A 16,048-nucleotide genomic window follows, 5' to 3' on the forward strand; every position below is an offset into this window, starting at 1 on the left:
ACTATGACATTTTATTATTAAATCAGCAAAATAATGTAAAAGTTTTTCCACACGAATACAGCCAGCAAGTTCAGGTAAATTACTTCCTTAAATGTTACTGGAATAAAACCAAACAAGCTAAATAAATAAATACATAGCTAAATCATAAAGAGATCTGAATTGGAACACTTGTTGATTTGACTCCTTGTTTGCAACACAATGTGACAGCATTACAAAAAATGTTATCCAGGTTTTATCATGAAATAAGAAATACCAGTTTTTTAATCTGTCTCGGGCTTCCAACTGGGCTCCCACTTCAAAGCTGATACCTCTTCTGTTTGGTGGATGTTTTCTCATTTTGTTATAAGCCGTTGCTTTTATTCCCCTGAAAAATGCAATTAAACATCAATCACCAGAACTAAGAGTTATGCTATTTTTGATAAAACTGTCTAATTAAAATAATTCACAATCCATGTTTCAAATGCATTATGCTGAAAAAAGCATATGTTAATATATGGTCTTCTCAAGGCAAAGACCATATTTGTATAGTCTTCGTCTCAAATCTTATTAAAACTGAACTGTGATAGTTCATGTCAAACATATTATACAAGAAGTTCCATCTCAAGAGTTGCGTCTCCTATCCGTATGAATTGAGTTAAAATGCAGACTGTATGGAATTAGATTATCTTATATAAGTAACTTTAGGTCATTATTGTTATCAGCATTTCATGTCTGGGAAGACAATTTAATATAGTGCTGGTACAAAATGATCCATTCTATGTATCTTTACTTGCTTCATCTATTATCTTTATGAATGTTTTGCCTCCGTATAGCTGCAGGGACTAAGCATAATTAAATAGTACAGATAAAGAATATCTGCCACATGGAACAGCTATTATAGGTAATAGGTAACTATTTCAAATGGCTTCCATTCAGTAGTTGCATATAATACTGCTATACTTCGCAATAATATATACATGATATAGTGAATTATAATTTACAAAGTACAACGTAACTTCTCAATACTGTGTTACGTTCTAGGAGAAAAACTTAATACCCTAAACCTTATTACTCGGTTTTAAGGTGCTAGGAAGTATACATTACATGTAACAATGATATGTGTTTGGATTTAAAATTACAGTGATGATGAGTAAGATCTGCAGGACCAGGTTGGGAACAGATGGTCCTTAAGAGTATATTTATGATCAACACTGACTTGATGGTATATAATCAATCAATAATCAATGTGCTTTTGCCACTGTATTTTTGCCACTGGTTTCATAATCATCTAATGGTCAACAAACTATCTGAGCTACAGATTTCAACTTTCAATTTTGGCCAAACTTCCTCTAAACATTTACAATTGTCATATTGTTAATTCGGGGCATAAAATGGTTTACTAAATGTAAGACTGCAAACATTGTAACCCCAGTGCGTTATATTTAATGGAACTCAATTGTTTAAAAGTTTGCAAGTTTTTCTCAAGGAATATGTAATTTTCCCTACAGTTTCATCAGCTTTACAGTTTTCAGTTGTACAGTTTATGTACAACTCAAATTATAAAATAGCTTTAAAATGCTATTCTAAATGTCATAAACTAAGCTCCTGATCAGAATTTGATCATTTCTAATTTGAACTAATAAAACCACACATTGGAACAGCATCACATCAGTACAAATTCTTTTATGAAAATATTATACAACAGTTTTAACTGGCTTAATTTTTGTATATTGTACAGTACTGCTAGTTTTAATATAGCCACAAATATAGTGTATAACTTGATTAAAACTTGCAATTCTATAAAGGGCACAATACTTCTATTACTGCTATAGATCAGCAGCTAAAGTGCAAGGCCTATAGGGTCTCCTGTATGAGCAGGGGTTTGGACTAGATCAGGGGTCGGCAACCTCGGCTCTTTTATGACTCGCGGACTTCAACTCCCAGAATTCCTGAGCCAGCAAAGCTGGCTCAGGAATTCTGGGAGTTGAAGTCCACGAGTCATAAAAGAGCTGAGGTTGCCGACCCCTGGACTAGATGATCTCCAGATCCCTTCCAACTCAGTTATTCTATGTTCTATTCTGTATTCTCCAATTTGAAGTTGTAGGACAGAGATAATCTCTAAAATAATGCTTTATTTCCTTCTGAGATTCCATGGAAAAGTCAGAGGCCTTCTTATTATGTTTATTAGGTAAGACTTTTAATCATATAGACTAAAATTATCCCTTCCAGTACAGACAATCTAATGAAAACAGAGCAAGTAATTATCTCCTTTTTGAACACACTGTACATATTACTCTTACTATTCTTTATAGATCTAGAAAACAAATTTACCTAGGGGATTAAAAGCTAAAATACATCTTGAAGTAATCCTTGCTATCTCCTTAAGAAAATTACCTTCTATTTCTAAACAATTGTACAAGTAGAGTTTGACTTCTATAAACTTTTCTTTTTCCAAATGGTTTTGTTTCCATCAAATACTAAGCTACACCAAGGTTAACTTTAACATGCTGTTCAACCCAATTCAGGCTGAAATTAGTGTTAAATCGCTCTATCTTAGTCATATACTGGTACCATGGCTTGCAGTAAGCTCACTTACCTCAGCCATGGCTCTGAGTGCCACTGCAGAAATAGCTGCCAGGGAGACAGTGTCACCTCACCAGAGGAGTGTAACAGACCATAGGCCCATATAAGCATTCAAACTGAATGGATGAAAAAACATGAAAGAGCATCTGTACAAACTGTTATAAATAAAGGACAAGTAAATACATGGCGCAGTGTTTACTGCTGATAGCATGTACAGAATGTGCTATGCTAAAAACTGTAATTTTTTTTAACTCTGCAACGCCAAGAATTGCTTTTGGGGAGATGGGCAGCTATACAAATTTGATAAATAAAACTATCCTCCCTGATATTGCCACAAAAGTAATTTTTCTCAGATGAGTGAGAAAATAAGTTAACAAGTACATTAAAGAGAGAACACTACATAAATATTCAGGTCATATATTCCTAATAATATGCATGCTATAAACAATTTACTCCTACACATTGTATCATCATTTAGCACAAACACATCTCTACCAAACATATCTCAAAAACTATTAACAACCACTGAATATATACTGCACTTATAATTCAAAAGCTGCTGTGAATATTCAATCTTTCCACTAAAAATCTCTACCCAATACTTTTTCATAATATTGAAAATGTTATAATAGTCAAGAACATCTTATTTTCTTTATTGTATCAGAGGGAAGAAGTGTGAATTTGAGTCACTGAAGCCAAGTACCAGTAGTCCTCGATCTATTACCACAACTGGGGCCAGAATTTTGGTCATTAAGTGAAGTTATTGAGACATCATGTAACTGCTTCGTTCAATGACTGGAGCCTTGGAACTCTTGGTTGCAGATGTTAAGTGATTACACGGGTCATTAAGTGAAGTCCCAAATTAAAGAGTGCAGGGTGCCTTGGGTTTGGAGACAACTCTCGGAGACTAGATACAAAGCCCAAGCAAAATTTTCAGCCCCTAAATGGGGAGATATTCTCACAACCTGGCTGGGCTTTCCAGGACCTCACCTCACTTCTGAGGCATCCTGTTCTTCATACCTTAGTACTGCCTCTCCACTCAAGAACATAAAATCCTTCTTGGATTTTCACTCCCTCACATCTCTAGGGGCTGGTTGAAAGAGCTCCTGCCAAAGGATTTCAGGCATGGAGCTGAAATCCTTCAACAGGGTGCTCTTTCAACCAGCCCCCAGAGGGAATCCTCTTGGCAGGTGACATAACTTGCAACCTCCCCTCTAGAATTTCTGGGGAAGCTGGCAAACGTTTAACACATGATCATGGGGCGCCTGGCAACCAGTTGTTACTATAAACAGGTTACCAAGCACCCAGATTGAGATCACAAGTTGGAGGGGGAGACATTTTGTGATGGTTGGAAATGCTATAAAGCATTTACATGCCATAAATCACCCTTTCTGAGGCCATTATTAACAGGAATGTTAAAAGTTACAGACTACATGTAGTCGTTATGGGAACTTTTAAAAATTTAGATCAGCACTTATTGGCCAGCACATTTCACTTTCCTGAAATTCATCTCAACAAACAATAAATATTTCCAAATCACCTTTCAATCTTCAGGAAAAAGTTTAACACATATATTTATAGCTCTTCAATGCCTACCTACTACACGCCTTGCTGAAGTCTAGAAATGAAACCAGCACGCATTGTCTGAATTCTACATTAAATACTATCTTCATAAATCTGCATTTCAATTTGGAAGATGAGTCATAAATCTATTATTAGTGATGATTTCAGTTTCTTACACAGATAATTGTTTGTAAAGAACAGTATAAAAGAATCACAATGGCCAGATTCCTGCACTGAGTAAATCACTGTTATAAGCTGTAATAATATACACTGACTAGTAAAACATACTGCATGTCATCAAGAACAATTATAAGCTCATCCACTTTATCCCCTGCAATTCTGAATGGGAGTGGTCATTTGGTTTGATTGGTCAATCCAAAATAGCAACAGCCAATGTCTAATACTTGATCTTTGCAACTGGATGGCTTTTATACTGTATTAAAAAATACATTTCCAGGAAAGAAATAGCAATGGCTAAATAATGCTATGCCACCATGTAGTCTTTCTACAATCACACTATTTTATAATTTGTAATAAAACAAATACAGTTCCTGAGGCAGAAATATTCTGTGAAATAGGTATTTTTAAATGTAGATCAATTCCAACCTATAATTGTTCAATTCCAATATAGAAATTAATTAGAAACATCATTGAAATGAAATATTTGGGTGAGTAGAATATACATCCAAATTTATTTGCAGTTCTAATTTGGAAAACCTATTTTTATATACTGAATGTGGTCAAAGAAATCCTGCCCTTTAATTCTTTTTGTACCTGACACAATTTGGTAGAGTCTTGGAGTTCTAAAAATTGTTTATTTTTTAAAAGGTTCAAATCAGACAAGCCTAAGAAATGCTCAATTCTGCTCTAATCATACAAAATATGAAGGTTTGGTGCTTTTTAACTTTTTCCCAACTTTTAGTATATTTTTTATGAGCAACATTTATCAGTCACTTTATTATACTTATTGCTAAATATAGCAATGATTGTAAAAAACTATATACAGCATTTTAATAAGTACCTATTCTAAAATACTATGAATATCAAATGAATATGGAGATAATTGATAGTAAGGAAACCCTGTTTAGAATTCCAGTTTTTTTGATGCATGCTAGCACTGTATAGAGTAACTGTGAAGACTTCAGAAAACATGTTCACATGCTGTGATTTGTCTAGACCACAGGTCTGCAACCCGCGGCTCTGGAGCCACGTGCGGCTCTTTCAGCCGTCTGCTGCGGCTCCCAGTCCTCTGCCATGTGCAGTCCAAAAAAAAAAAAAAAAGGTGGGACTAAAAAAGTTCAACCAATCAATTCAAATATGCAGGGTAGGTGCATATCTCACCTTGGCTTAACTCTTCAGTCAAACCCTGTTCTGCGCATGTGCACATGTACACACATTTTTTGCGGCTCCCAGTTTTTCCTTTTGTGAGGGAACCGGTTCCAAGTGGCTCTTTCACTGTTTAAGGTTGCTAACCCCCTGGTCTGGACCTTAAAAGATCAAATGGTGCTGGGAATGGCTTTTCTTGTGATTCTCTATGGAAGTGAATTAGGCTTTCAAGAAGGACAAGAAGGATAATAATGCTTTTGAAATATTACTGTTGCAGAAGATTCCTATGAATAGCTAAGAAAATGTACAAATGGATTACAGAACAAATCAATCCAGTTCTTGTACAAATGACCTAGCTCAAATGATCATATACTGAATAATTTGTGAAGACTTAGCTCTCAAGAAGTTTGTAATATTGAGAAGGGTAGGAGGAGGAAGAAAATGTCCTATAACAAGGTGGATGGATTCAGTTATAGCACCAAAGGGTGCATCTGAAGTTGGGGACAGATCATTCCGGAGGAAAATTATTTATATGATCACTAAGAGAAACAAGATGGCATATAATCAATCAATCATAGGCACAATCAAAATGTACAGGTTTTGTTTATGGTTCTAAAATACATGTTCTACAATTAAATATAAATACAGTATCTTATAATATAAATACAGAAACGGATTATCTTGACCCGTATCAATCGGGTTTCAGGCCTGGGTACAGCACAGAGATGGCATTGGTCGCACTGGTGAATGATCTCTGGCGGGCTCGGGACAGGGGATGTTCCTATGTCCTAGTCCTTTTAGATCTCTCACCAGCTTTCGATACCATCGACCATGGTATCCTACTGCGGCGTCTCAGGGGGTTAGGAGTGGGAGGCACTGTTTTACGGTGGTTCTCCTCCTATCTCCTGGGCCGCTCGCAGTCGGTGTTGACGGGAGGGCAGAGGTCCGCCCCGAGGTCTCTAATTTGTGGAGTCCCCCAGGGGTCGGTTCTCTCTCCCTTCCCGTTCAACATCTACATGAAACAACTGGGCGAGCTCATTCGTGGTTTCGGGGTGGGGTATCATCAGTACGCTGATGATACCCAACTTTTTCTCTCCACCCCGAACCAACCCAGTGATGCACTCGACGTGATGTCCCGTTGTCTGGAAGCGGTCCAGGTTTGGATGGGGAGAAACAGGCTTTGTCTCAATCCTGCCAAGACTGAGTGGCTGTGCATACCGGCATCTTGGATAAACCAGGTTGTTCCACCACTAATGATGGGGGGTGAGGTGTTACCCCCCGTCGATAGGGCTTGCAACTTGGGCGTCCTCTTGGATTCACGGCTCAATTTCGAAGACCATATAGGAGCTGTGACCAGGGGGGCTTTTGCCCAGCTTTGTCTGGTGCGCCAGTTGCGGCCCTATCTGGACCGAGATTTATTTATTTATTTATTGATGGGATTTATATCCCGCCCTATCTCCTGAAGGACTCAGGGCGGCTCACAGTAAAACATATAATAAGTGCATAAATCAAGATAAAATGAAATTGAGAACATCAGTGCAATAAAAAATTAGAGAATTTAAAAATGAATTAAAAATACTAAATATAAATTAATTAAAATGCCTGTCAGTCTAGGTCAGCTTGGTGGAACAGGTGTGTTTTGAGGCCGCGGCGAAAGGATTGGAGGTTTTGGGCTATCCGAAGCTCAGGGGGAAGCTGATTACATAGGGTTGGTGCTCCCACAGAGAAGGCCCTCCCCCTGGGGGTCGCCAGCCGACATTGCCTAGCTGACGGTACCCTGAGGAGGCCTTCTCTGTGTGAGCGTACTGGACGATGGGAATTTGTTCCCGGCAGCAGATGGTCCTGCAAGTATCCCGGACCTAAGCCATGTAGGGCTTTAAAGGTAAGTACCAGCACCTTAAATCTCACCCGGAGGGCAACTGGTAGCCAATGCAGCTCACGCAGGAGGGGTGTAATATGGGAGTATCGGGAAGCTCCCATCACAACCCGTGCAGCTGCATTCTGCACCAGCTGAAGCCTCCGGGTGGTCTTTAAGGGCAGCCCCATGTAGAGAGCATTACAGTAATCAATACGGGAGGTAACGAGTGCGTGGGTGACTGTACGTAGGGCATCTCGGTCCAAAAAGGGGCGCAATTGGTATATAAGACGAATCTGGGCAAATGCCCCCCTAGCCACAGTTCCAATGTGATCTTCAAAACTGAGTCGTGAATCTAGGAGGACGCCCAGATTGCGTGCTTTATCAATGGGAGGTAACATCTCTCCTCCTATAGTCAGAGATGGAACCTCTTGGACTAAACGAGATGACGGTATGTACAGCCACTCAGTCTTGGCCGGGTTGAGTCGAAGCCTGTTTTCTCCCATCCAAATCTGTACCGCTTCCAGACAACGGGACATCACATCGAGGGCATCACTGGGTTGGTTCGGGGTGGAGATGAATAGCTGGGTATCATCAGCATATTGATGATATTTCACCCCGAAGCTACGGATGATCTCTCCCAGCGGCTTCATATAGATGTTGAACAGGAGGGGCGAGAGCACCGAACCCTGAGGCACTCCACAATTAAGAGGCCTAGGGCTTGACCTCTGCCCTCCTGCCAACACCGTCTGCGAACGGTCCGAGAGATAGGAGGAGAACCAACGCAGAACGGTGCCTCCCACTCCCAGCCCCTCAAGACGACGCAGTAAGATACCATGGTCGATGGTATCAAAAGCCGCTGATAGATCTAATAGGACCAGGACAGAAGAGTAACCTCTATCTCGGGCCCGCCAGAGATCATTCACCAGCGCGACCAATGCCGTCTCCGTGCTGTGCCCTGGTCTGAAACCCGATTGGTACGGATCTAGATATGCCCTACGCACAGTCACCCATGCGCTCGTGACCTCCCGGCTAGACTACTGCAACGCTCTCTACATGGGGCTGCCCTTGAGGACCACTCGGAGGCTTCAACTAGTGCAGAATGCAGCTGCACGAGTTGTTAGGGGAGTCTCCCGATACTCCCGTGTAACACCTCTTCTCCGTGAGCTGCATTGGCTTCCGGTTGCCCTCTGGGTGAGATTCAAGGTGCTGGTAATGACCTATAAAGCTCTAAATAGCTTGGGTCCGGATTACCTAAGGGAACACCTGCTGCCGGCATCAACTTCCCATTGTCCTGTGCGCTCCCACAGGGAGGGCCTCCTTAGGGTACCGCCGGTCAAGGAATGCCGGCAGGTTATTCCCAGGGGAAGGGCGTTCTCTGTGGGCACGCCGGCCCTTTGGAACCAACTTCCCACGGAGCTTAGGACTGCCCCTGACCTTCGCTCATTTCGCAGGGACTTGAAAACCTGGTTTTTTGAGCTGTCTGGCCCAGACTGAGGGGTTTTAATTATTTATTAATGGGCTTTTAGTTTAAATTCAGGGACTTAATTTAATCTTAGTTTTAATCGATTTTAACTTTGCATGTTATGTATTTTTAATTTTTCCCTGTAAACTGCCCTGAGTCCTACGGGGTATACAAGTAATAATAATAATAAATCATCATCATCATCATTATATATTTTTCTAAATATATATTGCATTTTTCATTGCTACTTTGCTAATCCTCAGAAAAAACGTAATTGCTATTTCAAAATTAGTTTCATTAATATGGAAGCAAGACTGAACTAAATTTTTTCAAGAGATTATTTTCAAGCTAAAATAATGTACAATTCTACATGTTTTCCATTGGCAAGATGTTTATATAAAACTACATTTTGTTTGCTTTTGTGTAGGTGAGTGAATTACTGACTCCACTACAGGAATAAATATGGTTTACTTCTGGTAACAAATTGCATAAGTTATATATTATGTTAGCCAACAACTCACGTGTTATTTTAATATCAGCTTTAGCTTATTATTTTTTCTCTCTTTTAAATATCTTTGTTAATCTCCTGTACAACCAAGAGGTACTCTTTCTTAGGTTAAAATCTATTTTCATTTCCCTCCCCCTAACTTCTCATTTATCCTAGCAACACTTTTCTGAAAAATTGTTTCCATTTTTTCAAGCTTTCAAAATTTTGAATAATGGATTTGAGATAGCAGATATGCATTTCTTAATGATACCAGTTAAAATTACCCTGATAGGTAATCCAATGATATATGAATTAGTATGCCCCAAATTTATTTCAATTTTAAAATTTAAATAATTTTAATTCCCTTAATTGTAAGTTATCAATGTTTCAAATAAAGTACATATAAATCTCCATCATGTTTTTGCTTAACCACGTACAGTTTGCTAAGCCCTCTTTATTTATTGTCATGTGAAAATTTAAAGGAAATTATATAGATAAAGGTAAAGGTTCCCCCGCACATGCGTGCTAGTCGTTTCCAACTCTAGGGGCCGGTGCTCATCTCCGTTCCAAAGCCAAAGAGCCAGCACTTGTCCGAGGACGTCTCCGTGGTCATGTGGCCAGCATGACTAGATGCCAAAGGCACACGGAACGCTGTTACCTTCCCACCATAGTGGTCCCTATTTTTCTACTTGCATTTTTACGTGCTTTCGAACTGCTAGGTTGGCAGAAGCTGGGATGAGTAACAGGTGCTCACTGTTACACGGCACTCGGGATTCGACCTGCTAAACTGCAGCTCAGCGTCCTAACCCACTGAGCCGCCACGTCCCTTTGCATATAAGATCAGACATGTCAAACACAAGGCCCGGGGGCCAGATGTGGCCCGCGAAGTGGTTTCATGTGGCCCGCGAAGCCATCCTGGAAACAGTGAGGGAATGGTCCCTGCTGCCTTGGCCCTGGCCCAGGCCAGCCGGGAGCCAATGTACAATTTCGTGGTGGCCATCTATGCTGAAATGCATTCAGTCTTAGCTCCACAAGGCCGTCTGGAAACAGCAAGGGACCAGCCCCTGCTGCGTTGATCCCACCTTCTGGATGCGTGCTGGGGAGGTATCACTCTTTGTGAGGAATGAAGAAATACACCATCACCTGGAAGTGGCCAGCACATGGCCCTGCCTACTTTGGGCAGGCTAGGGGCCAGGCAGCGTCACGCTTCTCTTCAGATTCATGCCACCCGGCTCAGCCTCTCAATACTGTGAGATCACCCCGCTGCCTGCCAAAACCGGGCAGGCTAGGGGCTGGGCAGCATTGCGCAGGTAACATTGACTCTCATGCTGCTCATGGCATCCCCTCCCCCAGAGCCCACCAAGCCGGATATGTGAAGTAGGCAAGGGCCATGTGCTGGCCAATTCCAGGCGATGGTGCGTTTCTTCATTCCTCACGAAGGATGACACTTCCCCAGCTGCGTTTCTTGCCTGTTTTTCTCCCTCCCTCATCTCAAATATTTTTCCACCACAGGAAGGAAGGAACGACCTTCCCTGCTGCCCTTTCACCATCCCCTTGCCCCCTCCTCCTGGCCTATCCTGGGGTGTCTCCCATCCTATTGCTAAGGAAGCTTTGCATACAAACTCAGGTCTCCTCACATGGAGAGGGAGTGGGCCTCCCTCTTGACTTTGCCCTCATACCCATCATGAGCAACCTAGCTAAGGAGAGCAAGCACAACAGCTGAGTGCCCCCTTGGGGAAGTGGTGCCAGGCTTAGTGCCGCGGGTGCTTTGAGGACTGGGCATTTGACCTCCGCACTACCATCCAGCCCCCCCATGGCCTGAGGGAAACAGTGAGGCTCCTCCAGTGGACCATGCCTTGGCACTTGCCCTGGTCCCATCTCCTTCTGCCAGAGACCCTCAGATCTGTCCCACTCCTGCCCAGGCCCCCATAGGCACCCTTGATGTGAACGATGTAGAGCTGGCCATGCCCACCCTGGCCACACCCACCCAGCCCCTGAGGGCAACCGCAATGCTGATGTGGCCCTCAATGAAATTGAGTTTGACACCCCTGATATAGTTTTGCTTAATAGTCTTTTGTTCAGTGACTGAACTTACGACAGTGTTGAATGTTTGATACTTTGGTCGTATTCCTGTAGTCACAGGATCACATCCAGACACAGTATTTGGCCACAACTATGAAGTTGCAGCATAACTACGATGTTGTGGTCATGTAATCATAATTTGCAACCTTCACTGCCATCTTCAGGGCAGGAGGATTCACTTAACAATGGCAATCGAAAGTGTTGGAACTGGCATAGCTAAATGGCACATTTGTATGACATCACCATTTTGATAATGTTGTTTAACAAAGGAAATTTGGGTCCCAAGACCATGTTAAGTGAGGATTACCTGTATTATGAAACCAAGTAACCGGTAATGGAACTAGAAGCAGAGATTTTGGAACAATAATTATTTTAAATGCAAGTCTTTTAGTGGCAACAGTAATTGGTTTAATCATGTGCAGAAGATCATCCTCAATACATTTATTTAGCAGCTCATACCAATCCTTTGTAGGTCCTAAATCTTTAAATTAGCTTGACAAGATACTTAAGGAATGGTATAAATTTTCCTTAATAAAAATCAACACATCTATTCAATATTACATAAAATTATTTAATGATGAGATACAGAAATATCTGTTCAGTTGTGTCAGAGTCTTCGCGATTTCATAGGTCAGGTCTACGTTTTCTGATCTTACATTGTTTCATGATTTTCTATACTATGGCTAGTGTCACCTTTGATGCTGTTCAGCCATCGTGTTCTTTGGCAGACTGATTTCCTTTCAGTGCTAGCTCTTCCCAACATAAATTGCTTTCTCCAGTGAATTTCCCCGCGTGGCCAAAGTAAGTGAGACAAAACTCTTTAAAGAATCCCATTGTGCATAATATAAAAGAATCAATCCTGGGAAGATTGTTTGGGATCAGAATTTAATGAATTTTAGGAGAAATTTGTGACATAAAAGTTGTTTTAAATGTATAAAATCATCAAATATTGATCTGGAAAATCATCCAAAACTGCATTTCATACCACTAAAATTACATGACATAAATTTTAACTCCCAAGATTGGGTTGGTGGGATTGTAAAACACTTAGATTCAGTTCTGGTAGAAATGCTCATTATCCATTCCTTTGGTCAAAGGTTTTGAAGATATTGGTGAAATCACCCAACTCCTACCACTGACAATGTTTGTTAAGCCACTTAGTGTTACAAGTAAGAAATATATTCAAATTCTTATCTCAACAAACTTGAATACTGATGTACTCTTTCTTTGGTCCAGTGTATTTAAAAATTTTGGAAATAGCTTTTAGTTGAAACATTAAAGGCAGGCTTTGAAAAATCCTTCAATTACTGATCAGTTCATTTAAATTTGATTACTATTCTTTATCTATAGTAATTAATGTTCTAACATTTTATTTCAGGTTGTACAAATGTACTTGATAAAACATTGAGAAAGTAAGACGAAATGCAAAGATTTAAAGCATATATATTCATATATAGTAGGGACGCGGTGGCTCAGTGGGTTAGGACGCTGAGCTTGTCGATCAGAAGGTCGGCAGTTTGGTGGGTCAAATCCCAAGTGCCACGTAACAGAGTGAGTGCCTGTTACTCGTCCCAGCTTCTGCCAACCTAGCAGTTCAAAAGCACGTAAAAATGCAAGTAGAAAAATAGGGACCACTACGTGGGAAGGTAACAGCGTTCTGTGTGCCTTTGGTGGCTAGTCATGCCGGCCACATGACCACGGAGATGTCCTCGGACAAGCGCTGGCTCTTCGGCTTTGAAACGGAGATGAGCACTGGCTCCTACCTTTTATTCATATATATGTTTATTTCCATTTCTTATCTTAGTTTTTTAATTCAATATTTTTTAAAAATGTTTGTTTTGCTATTGTTTAATTTTTAAAAATATAGAAAATATATACCTAGCAAGGCATTATTTTGAATGTGGGGTTTCTGGTTGATTTCTCACATTCAACAGTCAAACCAGAAATATGTATTTTTTTTAAAAATAATAAGTTTCCCTTACATTCTATACTTAAGGATTTTAGTTTAGTTAAGTATATGCCAAACTAAATCCAAAAGTGGATGAGGCTAAGACAAAAGCTAAACTACATTTAAATTACATTTTTATATTTTTTTATTTATATGACTGCCCATCTCAAATTTATAACTCTGAAAAGTTATCAGTTAAAAACACTGTAAATCATGTAACAATAAAAACACACCCACATAAACAGCAGTCAAGATTAAAAACAGAACAAGCATAGTAGTAAGAATTGTATTTGTTTAATGTTGAGAAAATGAAAACATCAAGGGAAGAAAAGGGGATTAAAAAAAACAAACCCACTGCATTGTGTAGCATTGAACAGATTTATAGTGAAGTTAAGATGCAACATTGAGTAACAAATGTACCCGGACATCACGTTTGTTTACTAAGCATTTATGATTTGCAATAATAAAAAATCAATAAAATATTTATTAAAAAAAACAGAACAAGCAAAAAAACAACAAAAGTCAATGGTGTTCAATAATTTTGCCTTACTGGGAAATGGGCAGGACTAGTTTTCAAAGCCATATGTAGCCTGTGCAGTTCTACTTTAGACCAACAGAGGTCAGTCTACAAACAATCATGACACCTGTACTTATACGCTGCAGGCACACAGCACATCAGGAAGGCAGTACAAGATTGTATAGTATGGCAAACTGTGCCACAATCATAATCTTGGGCAAGCAGATTAAAATAAAGCCACACTTTGAGGAGAATGGTTTTTCTAAGTGGCATATGCTACAGGAAAAATATTATACTTTGGAATGAACTAGCAGAACATTTTCAAAAGTTTCATTACTGCTGAATTAGACAAAGTGCTGAAGAAACATCATTATAAGAATTTATTATTTAAATAAAATTTTCATAAAAACAAAGGCAAAATTCCCCCAAAACACTGTATTAATATTCATTACCCCCAAAAGTTTGATTTAACGTATTTCAGACTCCACTGTTGCCATGCCATTACTCTATGTTGAAATATGAAAAATCTAGTTATAAAGAATCACCCTTAATAAAGACAGAAAGGTAAACATAGTTCAATTATTTTGTTCTACCACCATCTCTAGGTAACTTCAAAAACTTGACAAATGTATTATTCTGATTCCATTAAGAATGAATATGTTTAGTTGATTTCTTTGGCAGACCAATTAAGCCCAATCCAGTAAAAAACAAATAAGCTATCAAGAATTCTAGGTAAAAGCAGAAAAATAATTTACTCCAGGTTGTTCTCCCGTAAAGGTTTTTTTTTAAAAAACAAACAGAATAGCATGCAGACATTCGGTAAATTCAAAAATGCTTACAATGTCTATGCTCTATACAACCATTTAAGAGGACTGACCTTTTCAAACAATAAGAACCCTGAGGGTAAGCAATTAGCAAAAAAGTTATATGTTATATAACTGCAACACCCATTATGTCTTGTCAAGCGAACACCCGCTCCGAAGTCCCAGCGATTCGTCAGCATTATTCATTATTCTAACAATTTCAGAAAAGCAATTTTGAAAACACAGCACAGCACAGCACAGCGATGACAATTCCTGCGACCACTAAAAGGCTATTTTTGCCAAACGTTATCTGGAGGCGGTCCCTGAAATCAGGAGACTGAACGAAAAAGCAACCACGCGCGCCAAGGCTTGTCACGCTTCAAGTACAACTTCATGCCGTTTAGAAATCGCAGCGGCTTTGCGGCCCAATTGAAACCAAACACTCAGATGTAAAAGACAAACGCGGCACCTCCGGCGATCAAGGTCACAAGTCCTGGCCATCCCAGAAAAAGAGCACTTCTTTAGCCAGGAAGAAGCGCGCTTACGCCTTGGCATTCTACCGCGGACAGGGGGCTGGGCAGCATCCCCGGCCTCCGCCTCAGAGAGGGAAAGCATGGTGCGGCCGGCAACACCTCCCCACCTCCCAGCGCTGGAGTCAAGAGCTCGCGAGGCCTCCGCTCGCCAAGCCCACGCGGGCGCTACGAGCCGGATGGGCCGGCACGCCAGGCCCAGGGCCAGCCCCCTAAAAAAAAAAGGCTTCAGAGAACCCGGGAGCTCAGGAGCCATTCGCCTCCGCGGTGCGTGGCTGGGCTCCGCACTGAGCTAAAATCAGCCACCCAAGCCCCGGGAGTCTCCCTCAGCCCCCGCCGGGGTCCCCGCCCCTCTCCGCCTTTGTGAGGCCGTGGCGGGAGCCCTTGGTGTTTCCCGCCGGGTTTCCCCGGCTGCTTTCTGCTGGTAGTTACCCAAGTAGTGTCGTATTCTTACCGGGTTCTTCGCACGGAAAAAGGGGAGAGCGTGGAAGCCGAGACTTCCCGCGAGGTCCCGTTACCGAAACCAAACAACCGACGACGACGACGACGCAGCAGTGCCACAAAATGGCCGCCACGGCTGCAGTGCCGCTAGTCCGATCGCCGTGAAGGGAAGGAGGGAGGGCCTTCAGTGGGAGGAGCGGGTGAGGGCGTGGCTTTTGCTCTCAGGCGGGAGCTTGGAGAGTTACCGCTTGTGAGGCGGCTTTGCTCACAATTTCCCCCAGTCGGAACCTTTGCGCTGGGCAAATGGGATTGCCAGATCCCGCGCGGTCGCTGTCACCGGACCCCGAGTGTGTTGCAGACGTTTAGAAATTGAAACCCTCGGCTGTCTAGCCGTCTTTATTCACAAGTATCCCCAGCAGCGTCACGCTGCTGTTGAGTCTAGTATACAAAGTACTACGTTATCGGACGG

The 16,048-nt window shown here is 41.2% G+C and overlaps 1 protein-coding gene across 6 annotated transcripts in view; it reads right to left on the minus strand.

Annotated features, from left to right (window-relative positions):
- Positions 1-15,744, minus strand: part of PHF20 (PHD finger protein 20) — a 46,123-nt gene extending 30,379 nt beyond the window's left edge. For 5 of the 6 annotated variants that reach the window (XR_014491946.1, XM_083358043.1, XM_083358044.1 and 2 more), the window contains exons 1-3: positions 15,593-15,744; positions 2,576-2,678; positions 254-364 (exon numbers count right to left, since the gene is read on the minus strand). Coding sequence is in view for 5 of the 6 variants with exons in the window: in XM_083358043.1 (XP_083214169.1) it covers positions 254-364; positions 2,576-2,673 (209 nt within the window). In the remaining variant the exon portion in view is untranslated. The remainder of the gene's footprint in view (positions 1-253; positions 365-2,575; positions 2,679-15,592) is intronic. The other variant, XM_083358045.1, reaches the window with a different exon arrangement.
- Positions 15,745-16,048: the final 304 nt, after the last annotated feature.

Source organism: Vipera ursinii, assembly GCF_947247035.1.
Source record: "Vipera ursinii genome assembly, chromosome: 3".
Classification (NCBI taxonomy): Eukaryota; Metazoa; Chordata; class Lepidosauria; order Squamata; family Viperidae; genus Vipera; species Vipera ursinii.